At 36.6% G+C, this 24,696-nt stretch overlaps 2 protein-coding genes across 4 annotated transcripts; one reads left to right on the forward strand and one right to left on the reverse strand.

Moving 5' to 3' along the window:
* Positions 1-4,138: 4,138 nt before the first annotated feature.
* Positions 4,139-5,098, reverse strand: LOC103997829 (ATP synthase delta chain, chloroplastic-like). Its single transcript, XM_009419158.3, has one exon. The coding sequence runs from the start codon at positions 5,058-5,060 to the stop codon at positions 4,323-4,325; it is 738 nt and encodes a 245-aa protein (XP_009417433.2). The 5' UTR covers positions 5,061-5,098; the 3' UTR covers positions 4,139-4,322.
* Positions 5,099-5,755: 657 nt separating this feature from the next.
* LOC135593016 (DNA polymerase I A, chloroplastic-like) lies at positions 5,756-23,810 on the forward strand. Of its 3 annotated transcripts, XM_065082812.1 has the most exons (13): positions 5,756-6,078; positions 6,675-7,200; positions 8,232-8,420; positions 12,186-12,847; positions 13,738-13,892; positions 13,983-14,209; positions 14,526-14,621; positions 16,373-16,465; positions 16,573-16,767; positions 17,679-17,771; positions 21,233-21,445; positions 22,265-22,354; positions 23,469-23,810. In XM_065082812.1, the coding sequence occupies exons 1-13, from the start codon at positions 5,933-5,935 to the stop codon at positions 23,631-23,633; spliced, it is 2,850 nt and encodes a 949-aa protein (XP_064938884.1). In that variant the 5' UTR covers positions 5,756-5,932; the 3' UTR covers positions 23,634-23,810. The 3 variants fall into 3 exon arrangements, with proteins under 3 accessions (XP_064938884.1, XP_064938883.1, XP_064938885.1); XM_065082811.1 differs by having other exon boundaries at positions 13,738-14,209; XM_065082813.1 differs by lacking the exon at positions 22,265-22,354 and having other exon boundaries at positions 13,738-14,209.
* The last annotated feature ends 886 nt before the right edge of the window (positions 23,811-24,696 follow it).

Genomic DNA, 24,696 nt, shown 5'->3' on the forward strand with positions numbered 1-24,696 from the left:
CTCATTTACTAATGTGAGTCAATACAATAACTATCTATCATTAGGTTCATATGAGTATATCTTAAACCCCCTCTAAGTGTACCACTTACCACATCAATCAGTAGTTCTCTTTTAGACTTGGTGCTCCCTTATTACTTTACTTCAATAACACCTCATCCGGTATGCAACTTCTCTATCTATTTCTCTATCAACAACTCTATAATACTCGATAAAACAACACTCTCAACACCACAAATAATGTATTTATCCTCTTCTCAACCAAGTGACACCGAAATATATCATACTAATTAGGTACAAATAATTTTCATATATTGAACATAACCCAATAATACCATAGAGCTTCGGTATCACATGTGAATACTTTTCAAAAATGATATCTTCAAATCATGTGAAATACTCGATCTTCATGTTATCACAAGCTTTATGCTTAAGCATTCTAAACCTACAACCATCATCTATGTCAAAAAATATCCAAACTAGCATAATACTATGTGTGAGGAATATGATGCCCAACTCTATAATACCACATAGACCATTGTATTATCTCACCTCGCATAAAATATAATCGAGTGCAAATAGATCTTTTGAATTAAGCAGGGCTTATATGAATCCATTGCTAGATACAAATTACATCTAGCAGCCAAAGGTTTCACCAATGACCATGTTGATTTCACAGATATCTTCAATTTAATTGTTAAACCAATGATAATTCAGCTTATCCTGAGTTTAACTATTACTCAAAGTTGACGTGTATATCAACTTAATGTTAATGATGCTTTCTTATAAAAGGCCTTAACTGAAAATATCTTTATGCAACAATCTCATAATTTCATCTACTCTCAATATCCAAATCATATTTATAAACTATGAAAAGTCCGACGTCTATTTAATTCTTACAATAATAAAAGAGATATATTATATATTTACTAGTCTATATAGATGACATTATCATCATAGGTAATAATTATCATCATAGGTAATAATTTTATGAAGATCAAGTAATTTCTTAAGTAATTAATTGATCGATTCTCCATCAAAGACTTAATAACTTTATGTTATTTTCTATAGTGAAAATAATATTTATATTTTCTAGATTTTTTCTCTCTAAAGAAAAGTACATTCTTCATCTATTACGAAAGACGAATAGGTAGAATATAAAAAAAAGTCATTATCTCACTATTCATCATTGAGTTACTCAAATTATATAATGATAGCTCTTCTATGAATCTCATACTATATTAATAAGTGCTTGGTTCCTTGCACTATTTATCTCTTAGATGTCTAAATATTTTATTTGTAGTTAACAAATTATCATAATTCATACTTCGACCCTCCACTACGTAATCATCTATACTAAAATGTATATTGTGATATCTTAAAAGAACTCTTAATTATATACTTTTTTTTTCATAAACACTTATCACTCTATCTCTATACTTTCACTAGTACTAATTGAGTGGGCAACAACGATAATAATATATCTACATCAACTTATATTATCTTCTTTAAAATAAATTTGATTAGTTAATGTTTTAAAAAACATAATACAATCGTAAGATTCACTATTGAAACTGAATATTAAGTCATCACCACCATAATTTTAGAATTCAATTGGGTTACTAATCTACTATACAAACTTGACATCACCTCCTAATCCACTCATATAATAAACTGTGATAATGCAAGTGTCACTTACTTATGCACCAACTCGATGTATACTTACACATAAAATGCATTACTATCAACTTTTACATTGTTATAGATCAAGTTATTAGATGTCAACAACGTGTTTCTCATATCCATACTTCTAACCAACTAGTAGACTCAATCACAAAGCCTTTCGCTCATATAATATTTCAGTTGCATTGGTCCAAGATTAATATTCTTAACAAAAACTAAATTATGTGATAATATAATTATAGATCATGATAGAGGTAAATATAAAAAGATAAATTTGTATTTCTTATATGTTTTAATCCGTAATCAATCTATAATTTGAGGATCAATCACACATTTGAGTGTATACTTGAGAAAAATCTCTCCTTTAAAATCTATCTAAATATATATTACTTCAATGAATGATATATCTCTTTCATAATAAATTTTTTAATTCTTCAAAAAGAATATTATTGGGTAAAAGTTTAAATTTATTAAGAGGTATACAAGATGAGTCATATTTGAATGGGGATAACTTAAAGGACTTATAATTAATCTCATATATTAAAATTTTCTGCTTGGATGTATGTGAGCATTATTACTTATATTTGCTCTTAAAATAATTATTTTGATTCACTTTATAATAAATTAACTAGTAAATTAAGTTTGGGTGATGATTTAGAGGTCAAGAGTGTCGGTAAAGTGAAGATCAAAACATTTGAAGGAGTAGTGCATATTTTAGAGAATTTAGCTTATATTCCAAAGATATATAAAATTTTAATTTTTTTGAGTTTTTTTTATTCTCAAGATTATGTAGTTCAAAAAGGTGCTTTGGGTTACATAGTCTTAATGAAAGAAAGATTGCATCAAGGTTGTATCTATAATGAAGTGTAGACGATGGTATGTATCTATAGTAATGAGCTTTATTTATAATGCAAAAAAGGAAGGATAATATTTATGATTTTTGGGATGTGGATAGTTGTAAGGGAAAATATTATATTGGTAGTAAGACCATGAGATGATGATCTCTTTTCAAAATGAAATAGTACCATTGATTCGATTCTAGCTACACAAGATGCATGGTGTAGGACCATGAACGGTTTTCGTTTGTGTAGTTACGGTGAATTCTTCAAGTCAATGGTTTAATATTTGCGAGAGATATTAAGTGAAAAAAAATACTTAGATAGAGATTATTAGGATTGATAAGTATTTTTAGGAATCATAATTATATTCAAACTAGTTTAGAGAGGCCTATTAAATTGAACTCCTCGGAGAATTAGGATTTGTTCCAACAAATATACTTTTAAGCCTCGAAGTTTTAGTGAGAGAGATAAACAAAACACTTTGGATGCCGTGAGGATGACATTTAAGATTTTTAGAGACGATTAAGAGAAAAGTTCTTAAGTCCGTAACGGGATTGCTCAAAGATTTTATAATTGATCTCATATATTAAAGAATTTAGATTCTTTTTAAAATATAGATGTAAGTTTTCAAATCATGTTAAATTTTACAAAACAATTTTCTGATATATTTTTTATTATTAATCTTTAATTTTTTTATTTTAAAATTCTTCTATTCCTTCCCAACATGCTATTAATCTTTAATTTTTTTTTTATTTTAAAATTCTTCTATCCCTTCCCAACATGCTATTAATCTCTTCTTATCACCTATATGTGTTAATGCTCGACATGGGTGACTGCCTGTACTAAGTGAAACGCTCCAACTAAGTTCAATTTTATAACCTATTATGATATAAATCACACATGTCAACATTGATGCTAGAATGTTTTGCCTACAAAATTGATGCCAGTTTCGAACAAAGACCCTTCCACACTCAGGTCAACTTATAATGTCTAGTTAGAAAAATAAAAGTGTTGTCAGCTATATGAAAAAGCTAGCCAAAGACAATATAATGCCTAATTATAAGATAATTACTTGGGCAATTCTCAAACCAACCCATTTTTAGAGAATGAAGAGATTGTGGCATCATTGTCTCCATGATGGACCACCAACATGGATGCTAATAAGGTGTTAATGTGAATGTCGACTAGGATTAGATATGGTTTTGGTTATCCATGTGTAATTTTATGTATATCATTGTAAAAGTTTCTCAAATCTTCTTTTGTTGTGTATATTAATATCATCTTTTATTTTAAATTATTTAACTCAAGCTAATATATGAATATTAGAGAGTGATACTCATATCTTTCTTTCGCTTACATCTCATCCTTTATTCGAGCTTCACTTAGTAATCATAGTCCAAAATAAACAATAGTTTTGTTGGTTGTTCCATAATAAGAATAGGAGAACCTAAGCAAGACTAACAAAAGAGTAAATTGAAGAGTCAATAAGGAGCAAGAGTACTTGACCAATTATATTGAGAGATTATATTGAAGAGTCAATAAGCTCTCAAATCTTCTAACTATTTTTAATACAAACAATAATTATTGTGCATCTAACAAAGATTATAAACACTTAGAAGTGGAATGGGGACAAATGATATGATAGTTATATGCATCTAATCGTGCGAGGCACAATACAACGGTGAAGAACACATACTCGTCCTCCACTCTATGAACGCTACATTCATCAGAATCATAGCTGGAATGCAGCCCGATTAAAATGAGAAGAAGAAGAAGAAAGGTGGAAGAAGATGCGCAGTACGATCAGGCGAGGGTGATGGAGGAGAAGTCGAGCTGCGAGGCGATCTCGTCGAGCTGCTTCTTGACGCTCATGTCGATGAACTTGGACCCCGACGATCCGTACCGGATGGTGAACCCGGCGATGAGCGAGGGGTCGAGCACCGCCTTGATCCTCACCTTCTTCGCTCCGGTGAGCCTCTTCACCGTCTGCGCGATCTGGGCGACGTCATCCTCCCCCATGTCCACCACCGACGTCACCACCGCGAGCTCCGTCCCCGTGATGTGGTTGTAGCACGCGTCGAACTCCTTCACGATCTCGGCGATGATGTCGATCCGGCTCATGTCGACGAGGATGTTGAGGAAGTTGACGGTGTGCGGCTGCAGCTCGGAGGAGCTGGAGATCTCCGCCAAGATCTCCCGCTTCTTCTCCGGCGCCACCGTGGGGTTGGCGAAGAAGGACTGCACCGCCGGGTCCGCGAAGAGGCGGTCCACCTTCTCCATGTCGGCCACCGTCGCCTCCAGGGTGCCGTTCGACTTCGCCACTTCCGCGAGGGCGTTTGCGTAGCTCGACGCGGCCGTGTCCATCATGGCGGCACCGGCTGCCCCGCGGTGGGGGCGGCTCCGGGAGAGCTTGAGGGAGGGGAGGCGGAGGCGGCGGGCGGAGGGAAGGCGGAGGAGGGAGGAGGATACGGGGACCGAGGCGGCTGGGGAGGACGCGGCGGATGCGCGGACACCGGCGGTGGACGAGCGGAGGGTGGCCATCACGGCTCTCTTCCTCTGGTAGTGTGAAGAGGGAGGGAGACGGCGGCGTCGGAAGACTCATTTTATGGTCGAGACTACCCAACGGTCAAGATTTATGATCGAGAACGATCGGACGGCCGTAATGTATGTATGATCTTATCTCCTAGTTTGCATCAAGAGGAACGGCGGCCTCAGAGATCCAGTGCAAATGACAGGTGGACACGTGGCTAATCCACCAATGGGCTTATCTGCAAGCGGGCAATTCCCGCCTCGAATAGAACTCTGCCGATCGACGGCGATGATCGCCTGGGTATTTTCCGGGTATTGCGTTATGAGTGCAACAATCATTTCAATCTTCCCAATTCAATATCGTTATTTCCTTCCAAGGCTAATAATAATACACATGGATTTGAGTTCATATTATTTTCTTTTTTGACATGAAAATTAAGAGTATTTATTACATTGACAACTATTTTGATATCACGATGGATCAAAATTTTCGAATACATCACCGTATAAAACTCCTATAATAGCCTTTCAGAAGCGAGTTTAATTGGATTCGGGTGAAGTAAACGGGTCTCTACCCGTTTCCAGTAGGAAGGGGAGGCATGACCGTTAAACGACTAATGGTATCCCAACTGGCCAAAACGGGTAAACCCGATAACTTGATATCCTTTAGTTCCTTTACGAGGAATGAAAACCCGCGACTCAAAAAACCCTGCTTCCGTTGTCTTAGGGTTTAAGGGGTCTCCGCCAAGAAGGCGAGCAGGGCAAGGCCTTCTGAGGCCTTATACTCGTGTGCTTTCCGAGGAAGGAAGCTCCCTACTCTTCTCTTTCTCTCCGCGAAGACAGCGCCTTGCCGCTGCGGGAAGCTTGCGAGAAAAGCGGGGGCCATGGCGATGGGAGTTTCCGCCCGTGGAAGTGTCCTCAGACACGCCTTTCCATCGTTCACTTCTCCCTGGTTCTCGTCGTGCCTCCGCCGCGCGGTCTGCGGCATCCCATCGTTCTCGCGGGTCTCCCAAGGCCCGGACGTTGGAGGGTATTGCCTTCATCTTCTTTTTTCCTTGTGCTTGCACATCTTTTTGCTTTCTCGGTGGTTCACCATCCTTTTAATGGGCCTAGTGTTGAATTCGTGTTTTTTTTTCCAAGGATGTAAATTTTCTTTCTTATGGTTGTTTTGAATTGAATATCCCTCGGTTGTTCGTCATTTTGGCAAGAATTGGAACTTTACCTGCGGCACACATTTGATCGTTTAGCCTGTCGAACACTTTCTTCCTCCTATATTATGAAGAGTATATAAACCAGCAATAGAAGGCCAAAATAGACTGAGGGAAGTTCGTTGGGTTTCTTATGCATGAAGTTAAAAGTTGTGGCTCTGGTCATTTAGTCGCACACGTGATTTTCGTTTTGTTTTTCGTGAATATAACTTCAAGGTTGTTTTTTTCCTATTGGAGGATTGTCTGAGCATGATTCTGCTGGTTTCTATGGTCTTCCATGAAGAAATCGATTCAATACTTGATAAAATGGTTTTCTTCGCATTCTAGATGTTTGTCCGGATCATCAATAACAACTTTGAGAAAATATAGTACATTTCCCAAGATAAAACAGAATTGTTTTCTCTTCTTTCATTTCTAGGGAAGAAGGCTCCAAGCAAAGGTGGCTTGTAGCAACTGGCAGAGTGAGGCACGACAGAACACTTCGTTCCAATTGGTTTCAAATCGAGGGTGGAAAGATCAACTTGTCGCACTCAGATTCTCATCCTAAAATTGGAAGTTCAGTGGAGTCAATTTCTCAAGAGTCGCCCCATCATTCAAGATACGTTTCACCCCCAAGACAAGAAGGCAGAACAGAATCCCACTCCACTAAACCTGATAAATCTTTAAGACATGTTCAAGAGCCTTGTGATCCTGTTTTAGCAGAACGAAATGCTGTCCCTGGTGAGGCTGCAGTTTCCAATGGAATGCCCATCAATGGGCAATACACTGGGACACCTTCTGATATGATTCCACCTGTTGAGGGTTTGCATAAGGTGGTAGACCAGAAACAACTTGCTCGTGTATACGACAAAGTAATTGTGGTTGATAATGTATCAACAGCTAGACGTGTAGCCCAATTACTTACGACAAAGTACAAGAATTTCATCCATGCATGTGATACAGAGGTGAGTTGACAGAACATATTGCTTTACCTGATAGTATGTGGCACAATTTCTTGGAGTGGAAATTGCTTGGAGTCAGTCTCATTGTGAATGTACACTAAGCTTTTGCAATTTATGTAGACAATTTAAAGGACTAAATGTCTTACATGAAAACACCTTATGGTGACTACCACTTTTATAGCCTGAAATGTCTGTCCCAAGGGCAATATCACTAGCTATATGCATCGATCATACGGGTTGGCTAGATCGATCATTTCTCATCATTGAGCTTAGAGGTCAATTACTAGCCAAGCTAAGGGCTGCCACTATCCTAATACATTCTTTTTGTAAAAGAACTAATATCTTTAACCCCTCCTAGCAACAATATTTTGGATTAACACAACTGTCCTAACTGGTGCATCAATAGTTCTTTGTTGGATGTCCAAATTACATTAAAAAAGTGTCTTATTTTTTAAGCCTTGATCGGTCCCCACCTGTGATTGTTCATGAATACATACTTTCTTATTCTAGCTCAAACACCTTTTGAACTTTCTCATACATATGGTATTAGCTTATAATATATGTTGTTTTCTAACCTTCTTCCAAATGGCTGTTCCATATGTCATAAATTTCATATAGTGTCTTGTTCTTTAGCATCCACATCATTTCTCTATGGTAGTTCTTTTTTGATGAACCATTTGTTTGTTTATGCTTGATATCTGTCAGTACAGATTTAAGTAATGTTTAGAAGATTACATTAACCCACAGTTAAAATCATAAAAATAGCCGATTGGTTATGGTAGTTGTGTCAAAGTTGCCTCAACCATTAATATTTAGGCACCATGGATGCAGTTCTTATGTTTCCTCAGCTCCGTTGTTTGCTTCAGTTTTTTCTGCATGCATCATATCTTGTTGTTGTATACTCCAAGCATATTCATACTCATGATCTCTTGAAAAATCCATGCACTTTAAATATTCATATAGATCTGCAGGTCCATGACTCTCACTCACTCTCATATTTTCTGACTTATTTCAGTTTACTTTTTCTCCAATAGGTTGCCAAAATCGATGTAATGTCTGAGACACCAGTTGGACATGGAGAGCTCATATGCTTTAGTATTTACTCTGGTCCACTAGCACATTTTGGAAATGGAAAGTCTTGTATCTGGGTCGATGTTTTGGATGGTGGAAGGGATGTATTGATGGAGTTTGTTCCATTCTTTGAAGATTCATCCATCAAGAAGGTGGTATTTTTTGAATGTCTGACCATTTCTGAAGTCTAGATGCAATTCTTAATTCCATCCTTAATTACTCTAGGATCTATTTATTATACTTTTTTTTGGTCAATGCTACATTGTAATATGTATTTTTATTATAACAAATAGCATGTAGTGCATAAATGTGCTGACATTCTCTAGATGGACGTCTTTGAATTGCTGCATGATGCTTTAGATTCTTTACATGTTTTACATGTTTGTTTGATTCGAAATCCTCTACTTGTTCTTGTAGTTTACTTCAGCCTATCGCATGTTCTATAAGTACAAACTTACATACACAACATATATGTCATGTAGAATCTTGCAACAACTAATATGGGAATTAACTACATCATCAGATTGCTTAAATAATTTGATCTTTTAGTTGCCAAATGGACTGGAAGCCTAGTTGCGAAAGTCGTGGTGTAAACCAATGATCGTCGCATCGGGTACTAGACCTGTTTCATTGATTTGGTCAGACCAATACATATCGGCCAGTTCGGTGTACCATGTATCGTAACACCGGTACCGGTGTTTTGGAGAGGAAAAAAAAAGAGGGAGGGGCGGTGGTGAAATGAAAGAAAGAAGAGGAAGGAAGAAGGGGAGGTAGCAGACGGAGGAGGAGGAAGGAAGAAGGGGAAGTGGAGGAGGAAGAAGAAGTAAGAATACGGAGCGAAGAAGGAGGAAGTAGACGGGGCGATGGAGGAGAAGGAAGAAGGGGAAGCGATGGAGGATGAGGAGAAGGAAGAAGGGGAAGCAATGGAGGATGTGGAAAAAGAAGAAGGAAGAAGAGGAGAAGAGGATGACATGTACTAGAAATAAACGGCGGCGAACAGCTGGATGACGTTTAAGGCAACCTCGACGGCAACAACGTTGTGAGAAACGGGGGTAAATGGGTTGCAAGCCCTGATCAAGGGTGGCATCACATGCAGTTATAGTTATTTTGGGTTTTTGTTTATATATGCTTTGGACTGGACTGCTTGAAATAGAAGCGGTTCGTGTTCTGGTCTTTGGCCGAATTGGTACATACCACCCGTTTCATATTGGGTGGTACAATGGTCCTTGGCGTAAACGATATTAGGTGCCATTAACAATTTAAGCTGGTATATTTTTGAGCTTGAGGGTTGTGAGTGAGAAAATGCTAGTTGGATGTTCGGATCTCTTGTTGAAACCAGGTTTTGCCGTACCGAGCCGTACCGCCCGGTATGGGCGGTACGTACCGGTCCGACAAGTTGTCGGTACGCGGACCGCCCTGTACCGTTCCACACTGTAGCAGCGCTACAGTAACACTGTAGCGCACTGTAGCAGTGCTACAGTGCTCGGTACACCTCGGTGTACCGGTCGGTACACCCGTACCGTACCATACCGAGCACGAGTCAAAATGCCGGTACGGTATGGTACGGCAAACCTTGGTTGAAACATTAGCTACTAGTCATGGGTGGTAAATTTTAATCTGCTTCTTATTATTTTCTCAGTACTTGTCCAAATGTGATTGGTGAAACATTAGCTACTAGTCATGGGTGTTAAATTTTAATCTGCTTCTTATGATTCTCTCAGTACTTGTCCAACTGTGATTGTTGAGATCACAATTTTACGACATGGAATATGCTTCACAATTACATGTTTCACAGTTACGTTACAACATTGGTATGCCCCCTCATGGCATGGACCCTGAATGGGTACTATTGGGGCCAGTAGGCTAAGACTGACAGAGACCAAAATCTAAATCTATATTTAGAGACAAGACTAGAAATATCTACATATCTATTAGTTCATATCATTCGTGGCTTATGGATAAGTTGGTGCAATACAACATCATGCCTTTGTGAGATACAAACTCAGTGAAATACAACATCACACCTCCGAACTCTGGTATCAAATTTTATGTAGAATATAAACTCTGATACCAAATCTGATATAGGATAAGATACATTGAAGATACTTGGAACAAAGTAAATAATTTCCTTTTCTAGGATTTGGTAGTTGTTGAATAAAGAAAAAAAAAATCAATCGAGAGTCTCACATCACACACATATAATATGGAAAAAGGAACTCATTCATTCATTCATCCATTTTCTGATCTTCAATTACAATGTTTTTTCCTTTTATAAAGACACCAAGTACAACTGAAGAAAAGAAAAAAAAAATGAAAATGAGGAAGAATTCATTAACTCCCATTTCTATTTTCCATATTTTTGATAAATAATATTTGTTGATGAAATGTTTGATTGATATACTTCTTTTTTTGTAAAAATTCTTCAATATTGATGAAATTTTCTTGTAGGATAAAATTTTGAATAAACCCCAAGTCTTGCAATCAAACCCAAAATGTATTTCCTTCTTGTTCAGCTTCCTTTTCTTACTTTTGATAATCTTTATAGCCAATATACAATTCTAGAAAATGTTACCTAGAATGACTTATTACATTTGTAAAAGACCCCTAAACTAATAAAATTTCATTTAAAAGAAAAATCAACCAAAATGGTCTCACATCACTCAGCATCAGTGATTCAAGGTAAATGATCTGGAGCTAGATCTCACTTGCATCTGAGTCAGGTTCTTCTTAGATTCATGTCTAAGGTTAGGTGGTACCTCAACCCTTAATGTCAACCCCTGTGATTCATGACTCATCTGTTATATTAGTGAGTGAGGGGTCAGCCTTTTAAGAATGGAATTATTTTCCCTCGTGAGTTTCCATATTTTCTTTTGTTTTCATGCATGGTAAGGAACCAATATACCTCTGAATCAAATTATTGCCACCATATCCTAGCAGTATCCTCTGAAGTTTGACATACCTGTAAGTTGATGCTGGAAAAGAATAAAAAATGGGAAGCAATCAGATGTGGCAGGTTAGATGGAGGTGGGCTAACAATTTACACCCAAGGAAGGGTTATCTGGGATACTGCCCATACCAAGATATGAGTATTGGTCAGAGTAGACCAGAATGTGGATTTTTCAATTTTTGGTGGAAGGTGGTATTGTCAGTCAGACTGATACTGGTGATAACCTGACTGGTTCTAGACCAAAATGGTTTGGTATTTTGGTTCGCACAGATAAAGGACAGCGCAAATCAGGTTCAAAGCCCGAAGCAACATTATGAGAAAATAAGGAGATTGTCAAACTCATGAAACGACTGTATGCTAGTTGAAATTTCTCTCATTCTAAATAGAAACTGATACAGGTTTGGCAATCCGTGTTGACATCCACTTTTTTCAGAGCTTTATTTTACCTATGACAACTACTATTAATTTGTGTCTCCAGCTCTATGTTTGAAGCCAAACAGATCTTATTAGTTTGCTAGCATAAATGGATTCATTTTTTCTGTGCATAAACAACTTGCATCATAATCAAAGTTCTCTGGAGTGGCAGGGTTAATTAAATATCTTTTCCTTTCATGCGACTTATACTGATTGTCTTAAAACAGAGTCTCGGTATACTATAAATTGATAAGATAAGGTTGATAATCACTTTTTGTTCTTATGTTGTGGTGTCTCAAAAGCTCTATAAAAATTAGTAACTTGTTTTCTCTTTTTTCTAAAATCTATAATTTCATAGATTAATCTTATTTATTGTCATTCTTTTGTGATTGCTAATTTAGTCTGTATTAGGTCCAGGACTAACGTGGAAGATTTTCCCCTTTGAATATCAAGTTTAGACCTGGGTTGTATCTCTGATTCTCTCTGAAGTTTGATGATTGTATGTTCTTGTTCAAGGCTACTAGTAATACAAATTTTCTCGTTCTCATCTTTGTAGGTTTGGCATAACTATAGCTTTGATAGTCATGTGCTAGGGAACTATGGGATCAAGCTTTCTGGTTTCCATGCGGATACCATGCATCTTGCACGTCTTTTTGATTCTTCTAGAAGAGCTAATGGAGGATATTCACTTGAAGCACTTACAAATGATCCAAAGATCATGTCGTCCGATGATGAACTGAAAATGGGAAAGATAGCAATGAAATCCATTTTTGGTAAAAGAAAGTTAAAGAAAGATGGATCTGAGGGAAAACTTATCACGCTTGCTCCTGTTGATGTGCTTCAAAGAGAAGAACGAATATCATGGATTTGCTACTCTGCTTTAGGCTCGATAAGTACTTTTAAACTTTTTGATAACTTGAAAGCTAAGCTTGACCTTGAATCATGGACTCTTGATGGTACTTTTAGAGGTACGATGTATGATTTTTATGAAGAGTTTTGGCGCCCTTTTGGTGTTCTGTTAGTGCAAATGGAATCTGAGGGAATGCTTGTTGACCGAAGTTATCTATTGAAGATAGAAAAGCTTGCTATTACTGAAAAGCAAATAGCTTCAGATAAATTCAGGAAATGGGCGTCTAAGTACTGTCCTGATGCTAAGTATATGAATGTGGGAAGTGATGCTCAAATACGCCAGCTCTTTTTTGGTGATACATTGAGGAGGTACTCGCATATCTTGCAGTTATTGTTCATTCCTATGATAATCAGTCTAGAAGTTCTATTCTTAGCAGCATTTAACATGGTTTGTTAATCAAATTTGCCCGCTTTATTTCTTTGTTGTATGTCACCCCTGTGTTGTAGTTTCTTTAAGTATGAGTGTCTTTACATGCTTGTTTAGGTTCTTCGAATGCAGGTTAAACTTTTAGTTGTTTGCTTTCCATTACTTTGTGATAAATGTGCTGGACATGAGATATAGAAGGGTTATACTTTTAGAAGTCAGTAATGATGCTTGAAATTGTTGTTTGGAAAAGTAGAGTTATAAATTGCACTGCTCCATTAAGTAAAATTATGATATAAATAGTGTCTTGAACTCAGAATTTAAATATCAGTTTGTTATTGGTAACCAGTTGAACTAGTACTGTACCAGTATACCAGATGGCATACTTGCTGGTTGTGCCTGTTACTTATTAAAAAAGCAATAAAAAATACCTTGATACTGACCAATATGGTTCAGTTCCGATCCTTGGTTGGATCTGTAAATATGTCATTTTTAAATATCTTTTGTGAGTTTGCTTGTGCTCATGGGCCTGGATGAAGGTTTGCTTTTGTATGTTCTTGTGTGCACATGGTGCATGTTCATGCATGTGCTTATGCATGTGTGTAGGTCCAGTTACTTGTTGTTTGCTCTATGGAAATTAGTTTTTATTTTTGTTGCTACTCTTCAAAGGCAACATGTGTATGCACGAATGCAGATCCAGTTTACTTTAATGTCCTATGTGAGTTTTTTCTGACTCGTCAAAGCCTCTTAAACTGCTCCCGTATATATTTCATTCTTATTATCGATGTGAGTCAACAATTTGTAACAATTTATTTTTATTGCTTTTGATTTGCAGAAATGATACAAACAAATGCTTGTCTAAGGCAAAGTCTTTTAAGGTGCCTAATACTGAGAATGTCATTGAGGATGGAAGGAAGTCTCCTTCCAAATGCCACACTATTGTGCTAAATAAAATTTGTGAAGACTTGCAAACAGATATGTATACAGCTGGTGGGTTGCCTTCTGTCAGTGGTTATGCTCTAAAAGTTTTTGCTGGGAAAGTCTCGAATAACCAAAATTTTCTGATTGATGATGCATCAGACCAATCTGGTAGTGATGAAGAGGTTAACGATGACCATGATTCCACAGAGGAGATGACAGAAATGTCTTATGTACTTACACATGATGAAGACACTTCTGATTATGGAACTGCATACAAGGCATTTGGAGGAGGTAAGGAGGGAAGGGCGGCTTGTCAAGCTATTGCAGCTCTTTGTGATGTCTGCTCAATTGATTCGTTGATATCAAACTTCATTGTTCCCTTGCAGGTAAGTTGATTCTGTGTAACATATATATTATCCTTGTGAAAAAAAAAAAACTGCATACAAATTGAAGAGAAGTTAGGTGTACATTGGAATCAATGAGCCTAATAATTCACTTTTTCATTCCATGCATCTAAGGCATATTTATTTACTTACCAATATTTTAGCATATACTGTCTCTTTACTATGTTCATTATCTGTTTTTATTTTACTGGAGAAACAAAATTGTTCTTCCTATCCAGTGGATGTATTATTTTGAAGAGATTTTGGTGTTGGTTTAGATTTTGATTGCCCCTTGTGTGTTACTTTCTTGTGCTGGTAGGGGAATGGTATTTCATGTGTTAATGGACGAGTTCATTGTTCTCTAACCATCAACGCTGAAACTGGATGCTTATCAGCTAGGAGACCAAATTTGCAGGTTTCTCTACTCTCTCTCTCTCTCTCTCCCTCTCTCCACGAACCCGCACATGCATGCAAGCATGCACATATACACACTCAGTCTCTGCCTTCTCCCGCTGCTATTTCTGTTATATGTTCCCATGAGAAGTGGAATGTGATAATAGTTTTGAGAGTTGTGCTTTGTCTTTGTATTTGAAAATGTCATTGAATTTTGTCTTCTGGTAACTTGAAGTTTATCTTAACTTTATTTACCAGTTGAGATTGAAAATTTTGGAAATTTTTAGGTAACATTAATTGACATTGTAAATTGGTCATGCTTCCTGAATAATTACAATTGTTTAAATCCCTAAAATACATATGCTGCTGTAAATGACATATGATGAAATATCTAGGGTCATACATATCTTGTTGACCCTAAGATATCTAAGATCATATATTTAAAGCTGCATACAATGGCCCTCTCCGTATCCCGCATTGGCAGGAGCTTTAGGCATTGGATAGATCATTTTCTTAATCTAAGATCATATGTAATATGCAATTTATATTAAAGTTTAAATGATTAATCAGTTATTACATTTTCAAAAAAGTGACTGGACTGATATATGCATCAATTGGTATTTACCTGTCTGACCAAGAACCAGTATTTGGATTGGCAATTTTTTCTGGGTAAGTTCAAATTTTTTTCTTCTAATATGTCTAGCCTGTTGAAGATAGCCAATAGAGTTGTCGATGGCAGACCTCCCCACACGTCTTCTCTCTTCTCGTGGATCTAAATCCTCGTTGATCCAAAATAGATTTGCATGGATGTTGTTCAGATTTTCAATGATTTAGACTAGATCTGCGTGACTTTTATTTTGGCTGATCTAGGCTAGATCCGCTAGGTTCGAGCCTTAATCCTTGTGGATCTAGCCCCATGTCCATTAAGGAAAGCACCTCAAATCGGACCTAGCTTGATGAATTAGCATTCCACAGAATGAAATCCAATCCTAAAGTCGTTGCAACAGAATATAAAGTGATCAAAAATTGGAATTAAGGTTCGGATTTACCAAATTTTGGAGAAAACCTGGTTTGGAACTCAAAATTGAGCCTTCAATTTCTTGAGATTGAGCTTCTCTTTGAAAAATCACTTGGGAGAGGATTCGAGTGAAGTTCGAATGAGATTGCGAGGAGTGAAGAGGTATAAAAGGGGAGAGGAAGGAGGGGATGATGGGGATACAGAGACAATCTGGTAATTGGGCAGTCAGGTTGCTGCCTGATATACCATATCCAATTGAAAGCCAAGCGGTAACTGGTAAGCCTCAGTTTGAACCGGTGATACCTCATGGTGTACCACCATCAGTGCGAACCTGGCTGCAAGGTAGGGGGGCTGCCCCATGTACCAGATTTAGGTTGAAGTATGTACCTATCCGGGCGACATTTTAAACATTGTATGATATTATCTAAGAAGTATCCTATTAACATGATAACTTTGATGTATCTAATGCAAATTGGTTTGGCACTTTGTTGTAGACTTATATCTATGTTTTGTATGCTATTGCATTACACTTGTAGGTAGTCGTTTGACTGGGCCATGAGATTGGCATTCATACGTGTCAAATGCTAGTGTACATCAGTATGTCGGGATCTCATGGGACAACATTGTTTTGATGGTTTATTACTTTTGGTACTGCATTAACACTGCTTTGATTTTGTTTTGGTCTTTATGCAATGTTTACAGCAATGTTTTTTTAGTGTTAATAGGGCTGTTTCTTGTGTTGTCTTTCTAACCAGAACCAACCTGCTCTCGAGAAAGACAGATACAAAATCCGGCAGGCTTTTGTTGCTGGACCTGGAAAATCTCTTGTTGTTGCTGATTATGGACAGGTGAGGAAACAAATTACTTGTTTGTAATTATTTTTGTAGTCCTAGTTTAGGAACAAGTATCTAATGTTTGTTATTTTTTTGTTAATGCTGAATTTGGACATTAATAGTTGGAGCTTAGGATTTTAGCACATCTTGCGAACTGTAAAAGCATGTTGGAAGCCTTTAGAGCTGGTGGGGATTTCCATTCCAGAACAGCTATGAACATGTATTCACATGTGCGTGAGGCTGTTGAAAAGAAGAGAGTGCTCCTGGAGTGGCATCGTCAACCAGGAGAAGACAAGCCCCCAGTTCCATTGTTGAAGGTAAGCATGCTTTTAACACTTCTATGCTATTACATTCTGGAACTTTGTGGAATTATTGTATAGATAGCTAATTGTTGAGATGTACAAATTTGTTGTGATAATAAGTGTCTTGGAACTTCTCTAAGAGTTACTCGGCTGGCACTTCATGTCATGGATCTTTGTCCCAAAATCTATCGTATTTTGACTTCATGTTGTATGTTATCTTCTTTTAGTCGGTCAACTACAAGATCACAATAAGAAAGTCACTTATTTAACTTAGTATATTTTGGTTTTGATTGTTCTAATTATTGCTATGTAATTGTAGATGCTAATCAGGTTTTGTGTTTAGTGTTGCATAAGGCACTTCTACTGAGATGTGCTGCTATAGTCATGATGCAGCCATTGTAAATGGCTGGCTGCAACATTGGGATGTTCAAACGTGGGTGGGTTGCCAGCAAGTATGAGCCACTGCAGTTTTCTCTTAGGAGTTGCCAAAATGAATATCCTACTATGTTTCAGACTCATCTCTTAAGCACCAAAATGTGATGGCTTTGCAGGATACTTTCTTTGGGTAGTCAAAATTCTGAATTTTGATTGGTTTTCACCACGAACTTTCATCCATGAGACTTTGGCTTTTATCTAGCAATGCTATGCTAAATATCTTTCCGGTCTGCCTGGTCTCCTTGTCAAACTTTTGAAGTGAATCCTGTTTGCTGCCTCCTGAAGTAGTTGAGTTTAATACCATCAATCAAGTTTCTTAAATAGTCATGCTTGGCCTGTAAACATCTGTTGTTTCTTTAGCCTGGCCTTTCCCCCTAAGAATGTTGTGAATTATTTAATCCTGATGTCCTGATTTGTTTGTTTATTATTCTAAATTTCTTTGAATTTTGGTCTTGTGCTTCACTTATGTATTTCCTTTATTCTGTCTTCAGGATGTTTTTGGTTCTGAAAGAAGGAAGGCTAAGATGCTTAATTTTTCTATTGCTTATGGCAAAACTCCTGTAGGTCTCTCTCATGATTGGAAGGTAATTACCATAATAACCTTTAAATATGGCCATTGTTACATATATAGTACTTATTGATGCTTTTAAACCTTCTTATTCTATGGCACAAGTGTTTAGATGCCAATCTCCATTCTTTACTTGTTACAAGATTCTGGTACTGATTATCTTATGCATTATAAATATTCATGCATCATTATATTTGATATGCCTTGGCAATGTTGAGGCATAATCCATTAGTTATGTTGTTTTACAAAAGAGATGCAAGTACAATATTGCATTGGTAATAATTAGTTAAGAAGACACAGGAGACTACCAGTCCTAGTATCTGAGAAATAGATTAGGCAAGATGAACTCAAGTAAATTTCTTGGTTCAGCATGATAGTAGTGTAACATAAAAAGAAAAACTAATTGCCTGCAACCTAATGGATATGTGTCCGGCATGACAGTAGTATGAAGTGCCAAGATCAACCCCAATGCTTTTCACTTCATTGACTTCAAGATACATACCCTCACTTGTTAATCCATATGCCTCTCTTCTAAAAGCATGGGTCCAGAATTCACATATAGCAAGCAACTCATTGTTTCATCTCCCTTCTTACTATGCTGAATCCTTTTCCTTACATAGGACAGTTGCTTGCTAGCTCATGTGAAGCTGATCCAGCTCGTGGTTTTTGTTATATGACTAGTAGCCGTGCAAAACAATGGGACATAATGGGCTTGACACCCATGACTTAGGCAGTCTATCATGGGATGACCACAGTGAGGACTTGAAAACACATTAGACCATTATTTCCTATAGGTAACATGCTAAAGAATCAAATTTCAACTTCTGGCCATTTAAGTACTTAACCAACAATTCTTACAAAAACCTATGTTCTTGTACATGCCATATTTTTGGATGGCATGAGATTACTCTTGCACATTATAGCTTTGAGTTAAAGTGTTTAACATTATCTACCTTGAAATATGAGAATTTTGTGATCAGAAGGTAAATTTTAGACCTACCTTAAAACAGAGGTTGTAGTCATTACAGCAGACTTGTTATTACTCGATTTGTCACTAATGACTTCTTAAATCAGAATTGGAAGCAATAAGATAAGGTCCTTCATGGTAGTCGGTTCCAAAAGTGGAAATGCAAATTCTGTGACCTGTATGCAGCGACCATTAGTCACTTGCCCTATGTCAAAAATCTTTTGCATTTTGTCACTGAATCCCTCCAACAATGAAAGAGAATTCCGAATTAGACAGATTGAGAACAGTAAGTGGTTATTAGTCAAATTTCAAAATAATTTTGTTTGTTTTAGTCTTCTTTTTGCTGTTGCTGAAATTAACTTGTTTCTTTTCAAGGACTACAAATGTCTCATAGAGCTTTAACTTATATTACGACAATTGATAACACAAAGATTCTTCTTGACATAATGGATGCCCAGCGAAATTACTAATTATTATAATGGTTATAATGATCCTTTACAAGAGTTCTCTCTTGGTTAAGATGCAAAACTATTTTTCATGAGAGATTCTTATAAACTATCATAACAGGAACAAAGGAAAATAGTGGTCTTTTCGTCAATCTATGACAGTATTATAAAAATAAGCCAGTTCTCGGTGTCATTGAGATAGAGACAGTGAACAGGAGTCATTATTTGCTGTCATAATGTGTCTTCATAACATATAGTAAAGGTATATAATGGCTGTTACCTTTTGCACATCAATAAATTTAAAATCATATTATGGATTATTCTAGACCGTGCATTTTGTCCTCTTTTACTTTTATTTTATTATGTTGTCATGTCCAGATTTTATGGAGTTGTACTTCTACAGCAATGCTTGCTGTAACCCCTTTTTCACTATCCTTGGGTGTAGGGGAATATTCGGAATTGTCGTTCAATACATGCTTATACTACAGAATTAGATACATATTTTTATGCACAAAATAACCTTATGGGTTGTGCAAATGATGTCTTGCTTAGACTTGCTTTGGCTAGGGATACTGGTGCCACCTTTATTTTGTTGACATTAAAGTGAAAGAAAATAACTTTGTCAAGTCTGCTGTGGGACCTCCTTGATTTTGAGTTGGAAGAACTTGATCATTGATGCTTTCTTTGTTGGCCCATAAATACTAGTCCCCTGTACTGAAAAAATTTTCCATCCCTTTTTCCCTCATATAATTTCTACTCTCACTTTATCTCTATATGTATTTGAATATGTTCTATTTATCCTGTGTTGCAGATCTATCCATACCTAAGTGTGTTTTATGCACAGTTGAGTTCATGCTACCTATAATAGAATAAAAAGCTAGGACATTGATGGACTAGAAGTTTTATATTGGAAAGGACAAGGACAAAAAAGTTATAAACTGGTCCAGTGCAGCCAGAGCCCTATATATAAAAAGGCTTGATTTTATATAGATTATGTCATGGGCAATGGACATGTTAGATCAAAGCTCAATGATGAGTACTTTCTTCTGTTTTGTCCATTAACCGCATTAAGACTTCAAATTTTAGCTATTTACAGTTTGGCCCAGTTTTGTTTTGTCAGGCCATGATTCATTTCGCAATATATTTGTCCATATTATATTTTGCCTCGTGATGAAAACCTCTCAGCTGTTATCTATTTTGAAGTTTAGAAGATGATTTTCTCGCAAGAAATCACAACTGTCATTAAGTCTAAGGAGTGCCTTGCTGTTGGAGTGCATAAGGCATCTATGGGTGTTTATTTGACAGCCACTAATAGCGCATCCATCTTGGGTTTGTTGTAAGGCTCGTCAAGGGATGGAAGTCTGCTGGGAGTCTGAAGGCCTCTGATAGTCAGGTCCTACCTTCAAATGATCGGGCCTTCCTTGATCATGTTCTTAGTGATCTCAGTTCCTTGTGTCCCTTCGCTTTTGTATCAACCACGTGTCATTTCAGCATCATGGTATCTGTTGCTGACATTGCATCTACTCAGATTGTCAACATGCGTGTATGCTCTCTTACTGCTGATGTGGTGTTTGTCTGGTTCCTAACTGCCACTCGCATGTCATATTTTGTAATGTCTGTGGTTCCAAAATGGAACCTTTATGTACATCCAAATATTCAGGCATGCTATGACTTCGTATGATGGAATAAGTTTCAGGCATATTAAATAATGTAGTTTAAACCATAGGTCTGCAAAGTGAACCAGATGACAACAATAAACCACAGGCAAGTATTTTGTAATTTACTATGGTATCAAGTGCCAATTGTTACCATTATGTTAGTGGGTATATTTTCTAGATATAATTCCCCGTACTTGCATTTCATATGCCTATCCAAATTTCTATTTTTATTTGTTTAAAATGAAATATCCAGGTCGTGTTTAAGAAAGCATAACCTTTTGGAAGAGATTTGTGTTGCATTTTTGGATATGCACATTTACGTTGTGAAGTTTCTCGTTTGGCTTTCTGATGCAACTTAGATCAACTAACTACTATTAGAATATCCTCAAAACTGTTTTGTTCTCAGGTTTCTGTTGAGGAAGCTAAAGATACAATTTCTCTTTGGTACGAAGAAAGAAAAGAAGTTCTACGCTGGCAAAAAGAACGCAAAAAGGAAGCAATTAAAAGCAAATGCGTCAGGACGTTGCTTGGACGACCGCAGCATTTTCCTTTGGTGGAAACTGTAAGCAATGCTCAGATGGGTCACATTTTACAAGCAGCTATTAATACTCCAGTACAGGTATTGCTTCACACAGACCGTGGCTTACTATTCATTATGAAGGACTTGTTATTGGCATCAATTATTGATGTAGGACTAGTTTTGATACCAAATATAATGTAAAATAATACATAGTGCTGTCATCTTTAGTCCTTTTGTTCTATTCATTCCATTTCATTGGATGCCTCAACAAACTTCTTTTGGGTTTTGCATGAAATAAACTTTCGATTTTTTTTTACATTCTACCTACTATTGTGAATGTATTTGATGTTTGAGATAAGCTTTATTTATTTTTTCTAATATTTGAGATTTTGTCACCCTATGAATATTATGTACTTCCAGCCTTTTTGAAGTTAAAATTGATATCTTGATTTGTTTCTGTGATGGAATTTTCACGGCTGGAATGTGTTTTTATTTTGGGAAACTAGAGGTAACAAATCCCATGACATGGGCCATTTCCTGCTTTTTGGCAAACACCATGCGTTGTGCCAGCTGACCGGCAATACTGCTCCAGCAAGGAATTAGTGTGTCTAGGAACACCAAAAAACATGGACCATATGTACAATTTAAATGTTGAAATGGAGCTAATGGATGCCTATGTCCATTTCATTCTTTTTTTTTTCTCTTGTTCTTTGTTTCTGTTGCACTTGGTTGTTTTGCAGTTGGAACTCTAAACATCATGCTATACTTATGAAACTTTATCATTTTTTACAGAAGAATGATTCTCCTCACTTTATCATTTTATGCTTTTCTAAGTCATTTGATGCTTATAGCTGTCTCATGAAACTTCTACACTTCATCAAACCTATTCAAGATTTTCATAATCTTCTAATTTAACAGGGAAGTGCAGCAGATGTTGCCATGTGTGCAATGCTCGAGATAGATAGGAATATTCGTCTGAAGGAGCTTGGATGGAGATTGCTATTGCAGGTTAATTTATCATATTGCTAACTTGAGTTTGCAGGAATTCCACCAGCCACTTAATAGTCCTCGAATGAATATCCTAATAACTAGCCAGTCTCATCTTAACCCTAGCAGAATTTGTCGTGATTTCTTTTTCCATGGCTGTTTTTGAAAAGTGATGTTATATTAATTTATCATAAGGTAGATTTATTTAAAAGAAATGGATGGTTAGCATGCTATTTAGCAAGAGGCATGATTTTGTGATCATAAAAAGATTTCCCAAGCTTTTGTTGGTTTTAGTGGGTTCTCCAGAATAACCGCCAAATTTTACTTGTAGAGGTTAATGTTTGAGTTTGTCTAAGCTTCTTTTGGTTTTAAGCATTTAGTGGTGCATTGTTTCTCTAAATGATTGTTGAATAGTAATTTTTTGTTTATTGAATTTATTTCTTTCTTCCTAGTGTTAATTTCTGCTGTTAATCCTACATTTTTTCTTTCCATCTTTTTGTTATTTTTTCCCTATTTTGCATCCTTGTTACTTTGATATTGTACTTCCATAGGCTCTTAAATAACGGTAATTTAAGTCAAACATAGATTTTGATCATATGGAGGCTTGGCTTTTCATTGGTTAGTGGCTGATAGACCTTTCCAAAAGATCCTCTTTTACACAAATAAATGGAACTTTGCTTAGAATTCCATAAAGTTTGTTATGATCATTACTTTATTCTGTTGCCCGAGAAGGAAGTAAAGAGTCCTTTTCTGGGGACCTTGGTGTTCGATGCCCTGTTCTTGTCTCTTTTGAAGGATAAGTGTGAGATCATCAGTAGCATCTTATGCATTCTTTAGAAAAAAGAAATTTCTTGTAATTCAATCTTCGGTCAGTACTGATCCTCGATGACCTCATTTAGTTGGAGTGTTTTTATTCAAAGTTTTTTATGACAAGGTTGCCCATATGGTGATCGTATAATGTTGTACTAGATTTAGGTCCTTTGTCCAAGTCTCAGTTCTCGCTACGTGATGCTGCGCCATGCATCTATCTTTTAAATTGTTTTAGTTTGCAGTATTAGCATTCCTGGTTATTGTTGACTGACCAGATTTCCTCTAAATCAGAGAATTGCTAATGGTATTCTGTGGCTGGATTCAGGTGCATGATGAAGTAATACTGGAAGGACCAACGGAGTCAGCGGAGCTCGCCAAGGCCATCGTCGTCGAGTGCATGTCCAAGCCCTTTTACGGCACGAACTTCCTCGAGGTTGACCTGGTGGTGGATGCCAAATGCGCACAGAGCTGGCATGCAGCCAAGTGTTGAGCCGGGGGGTGATTGGTAAAGGGTGGAGGGGTTTTTGTTTTTGATGAAAAAAAATTGGTGTAGTAGGTAAAAACCAATTAAGAGTGATAGAAGATTATGGTATAGATAAATATGATAGTATAACTTTACACTCCTTATGTTTTTTTATCCTTAATCAATCTATGATTTGAGGATTAATCGTAAATTTAAGTATATGATTAATTTTTTTTTCTCAAAATAATGAATGATATCATCATTTTCATAACATATTCATCAATTTATCGTGATATCAGAGTTTTCTTGATAAAAGTTAGGCTCTCTTTTTTTTGCTCTTTTTCTCGTTATCTTGTTGATCCGTTGGCGATTGTTATTTCTCTTTTGATCTCTTAGTGTGTTTTTCTCTACAATAAATTTTATTTACTTTTTTAATCTAATCAGTCTCTTTTAGTGATTGACTTACTTTGACCATCTCTTTAGTGGGCGTTCTCTGTCTCTGCTCCTACATTAGTGTTTATTATCTAGTGTCTTCATTCCCATCTCATTAGCACCTTTAATCCATTATTGATCTCTTTGTAATAGTCCATTTGCCTTACACTAACCTTTCAACCACTCCTTTAGTCCCTGTGATCGAGAGAAGGACTTACGTGAGGAAGAAAGATATCCTCTTCTTGTCTTAGATTAGATCCATTTTTATGCACTTCTCAGATTTGGTCTCTAATAAATTAGAACTTGGTCGCTAGTGTAACTTCTTCATCTATTTTTCCATCAACTCACTCAACAATGCTTGATGTCTGTCATCTCCTCGACCAAGTGATACCAAAGTGTATCATTTCGATTAAGTACATGTCATTAATTATTCACTAATTTTCATATATTGAACACAATCCAGTAATACCATTAAGCTTAATATAATATGATAATATATTTTAAAAATAATATCTTTAAATCACATCAAATCATTAATCTTAATGCTATCATAAGCTCTCGACTTGAGCCAAAATAAAAAAAATGATATCTTTAAATAACATCAAATCGTTAATCTAAGTACTATCATAAGCTCTCTACTTGAGCCTACTAAACCTAC

Source organism: Musa acuminata, chromosome BXJ1-9, assembly GCF_036884655.1.
Source record: "Musa acuminata AAA Group cultivar baxijiao chromosome BXJ1-9, Cavendish_Baxijiao_AAA, whole genome shotgun sequence".
Classification (NCBI taxonomy): domain Eukaryota; kingdom Viridiplantae; phylum Streptophyta; class Magnoliopsida; order Zingiberales; family Musaceae; genus Musa; species Musa acuminata.

Bases quoted from the DNA above. Each gene is read 5' to 3' on its own strand.
- LOC103997829 (XM_009419158.3), bottom strand. From the start codon at position 5,060: ATGGCCACCCTCCGCTCGTCCACCGCCGGTGTCCGCGCATCCGCCGCG.
- LOC135593016 (XM_065082811.1), top strand. From the start codon at position 5,933: ATGGCGATGGGAGTTTCCGCCCGTGGAAGTGTCCTCAGACACGCCTTT. The intron at 7,201-8,231 runs GTGAGTTGACAG...TTTCTCCAATAG, and splicing joins TCCATGCATGTGATACAGAG to GTTGCCAAAATCGATGTAAT. The intron at 22,355-23,468 runs GTTAATTTATCA...GGCTGGATTCAG, and splicing joins GATGGAGATTGCTATTGCAG to GTGCATGATGAAGTAATACT.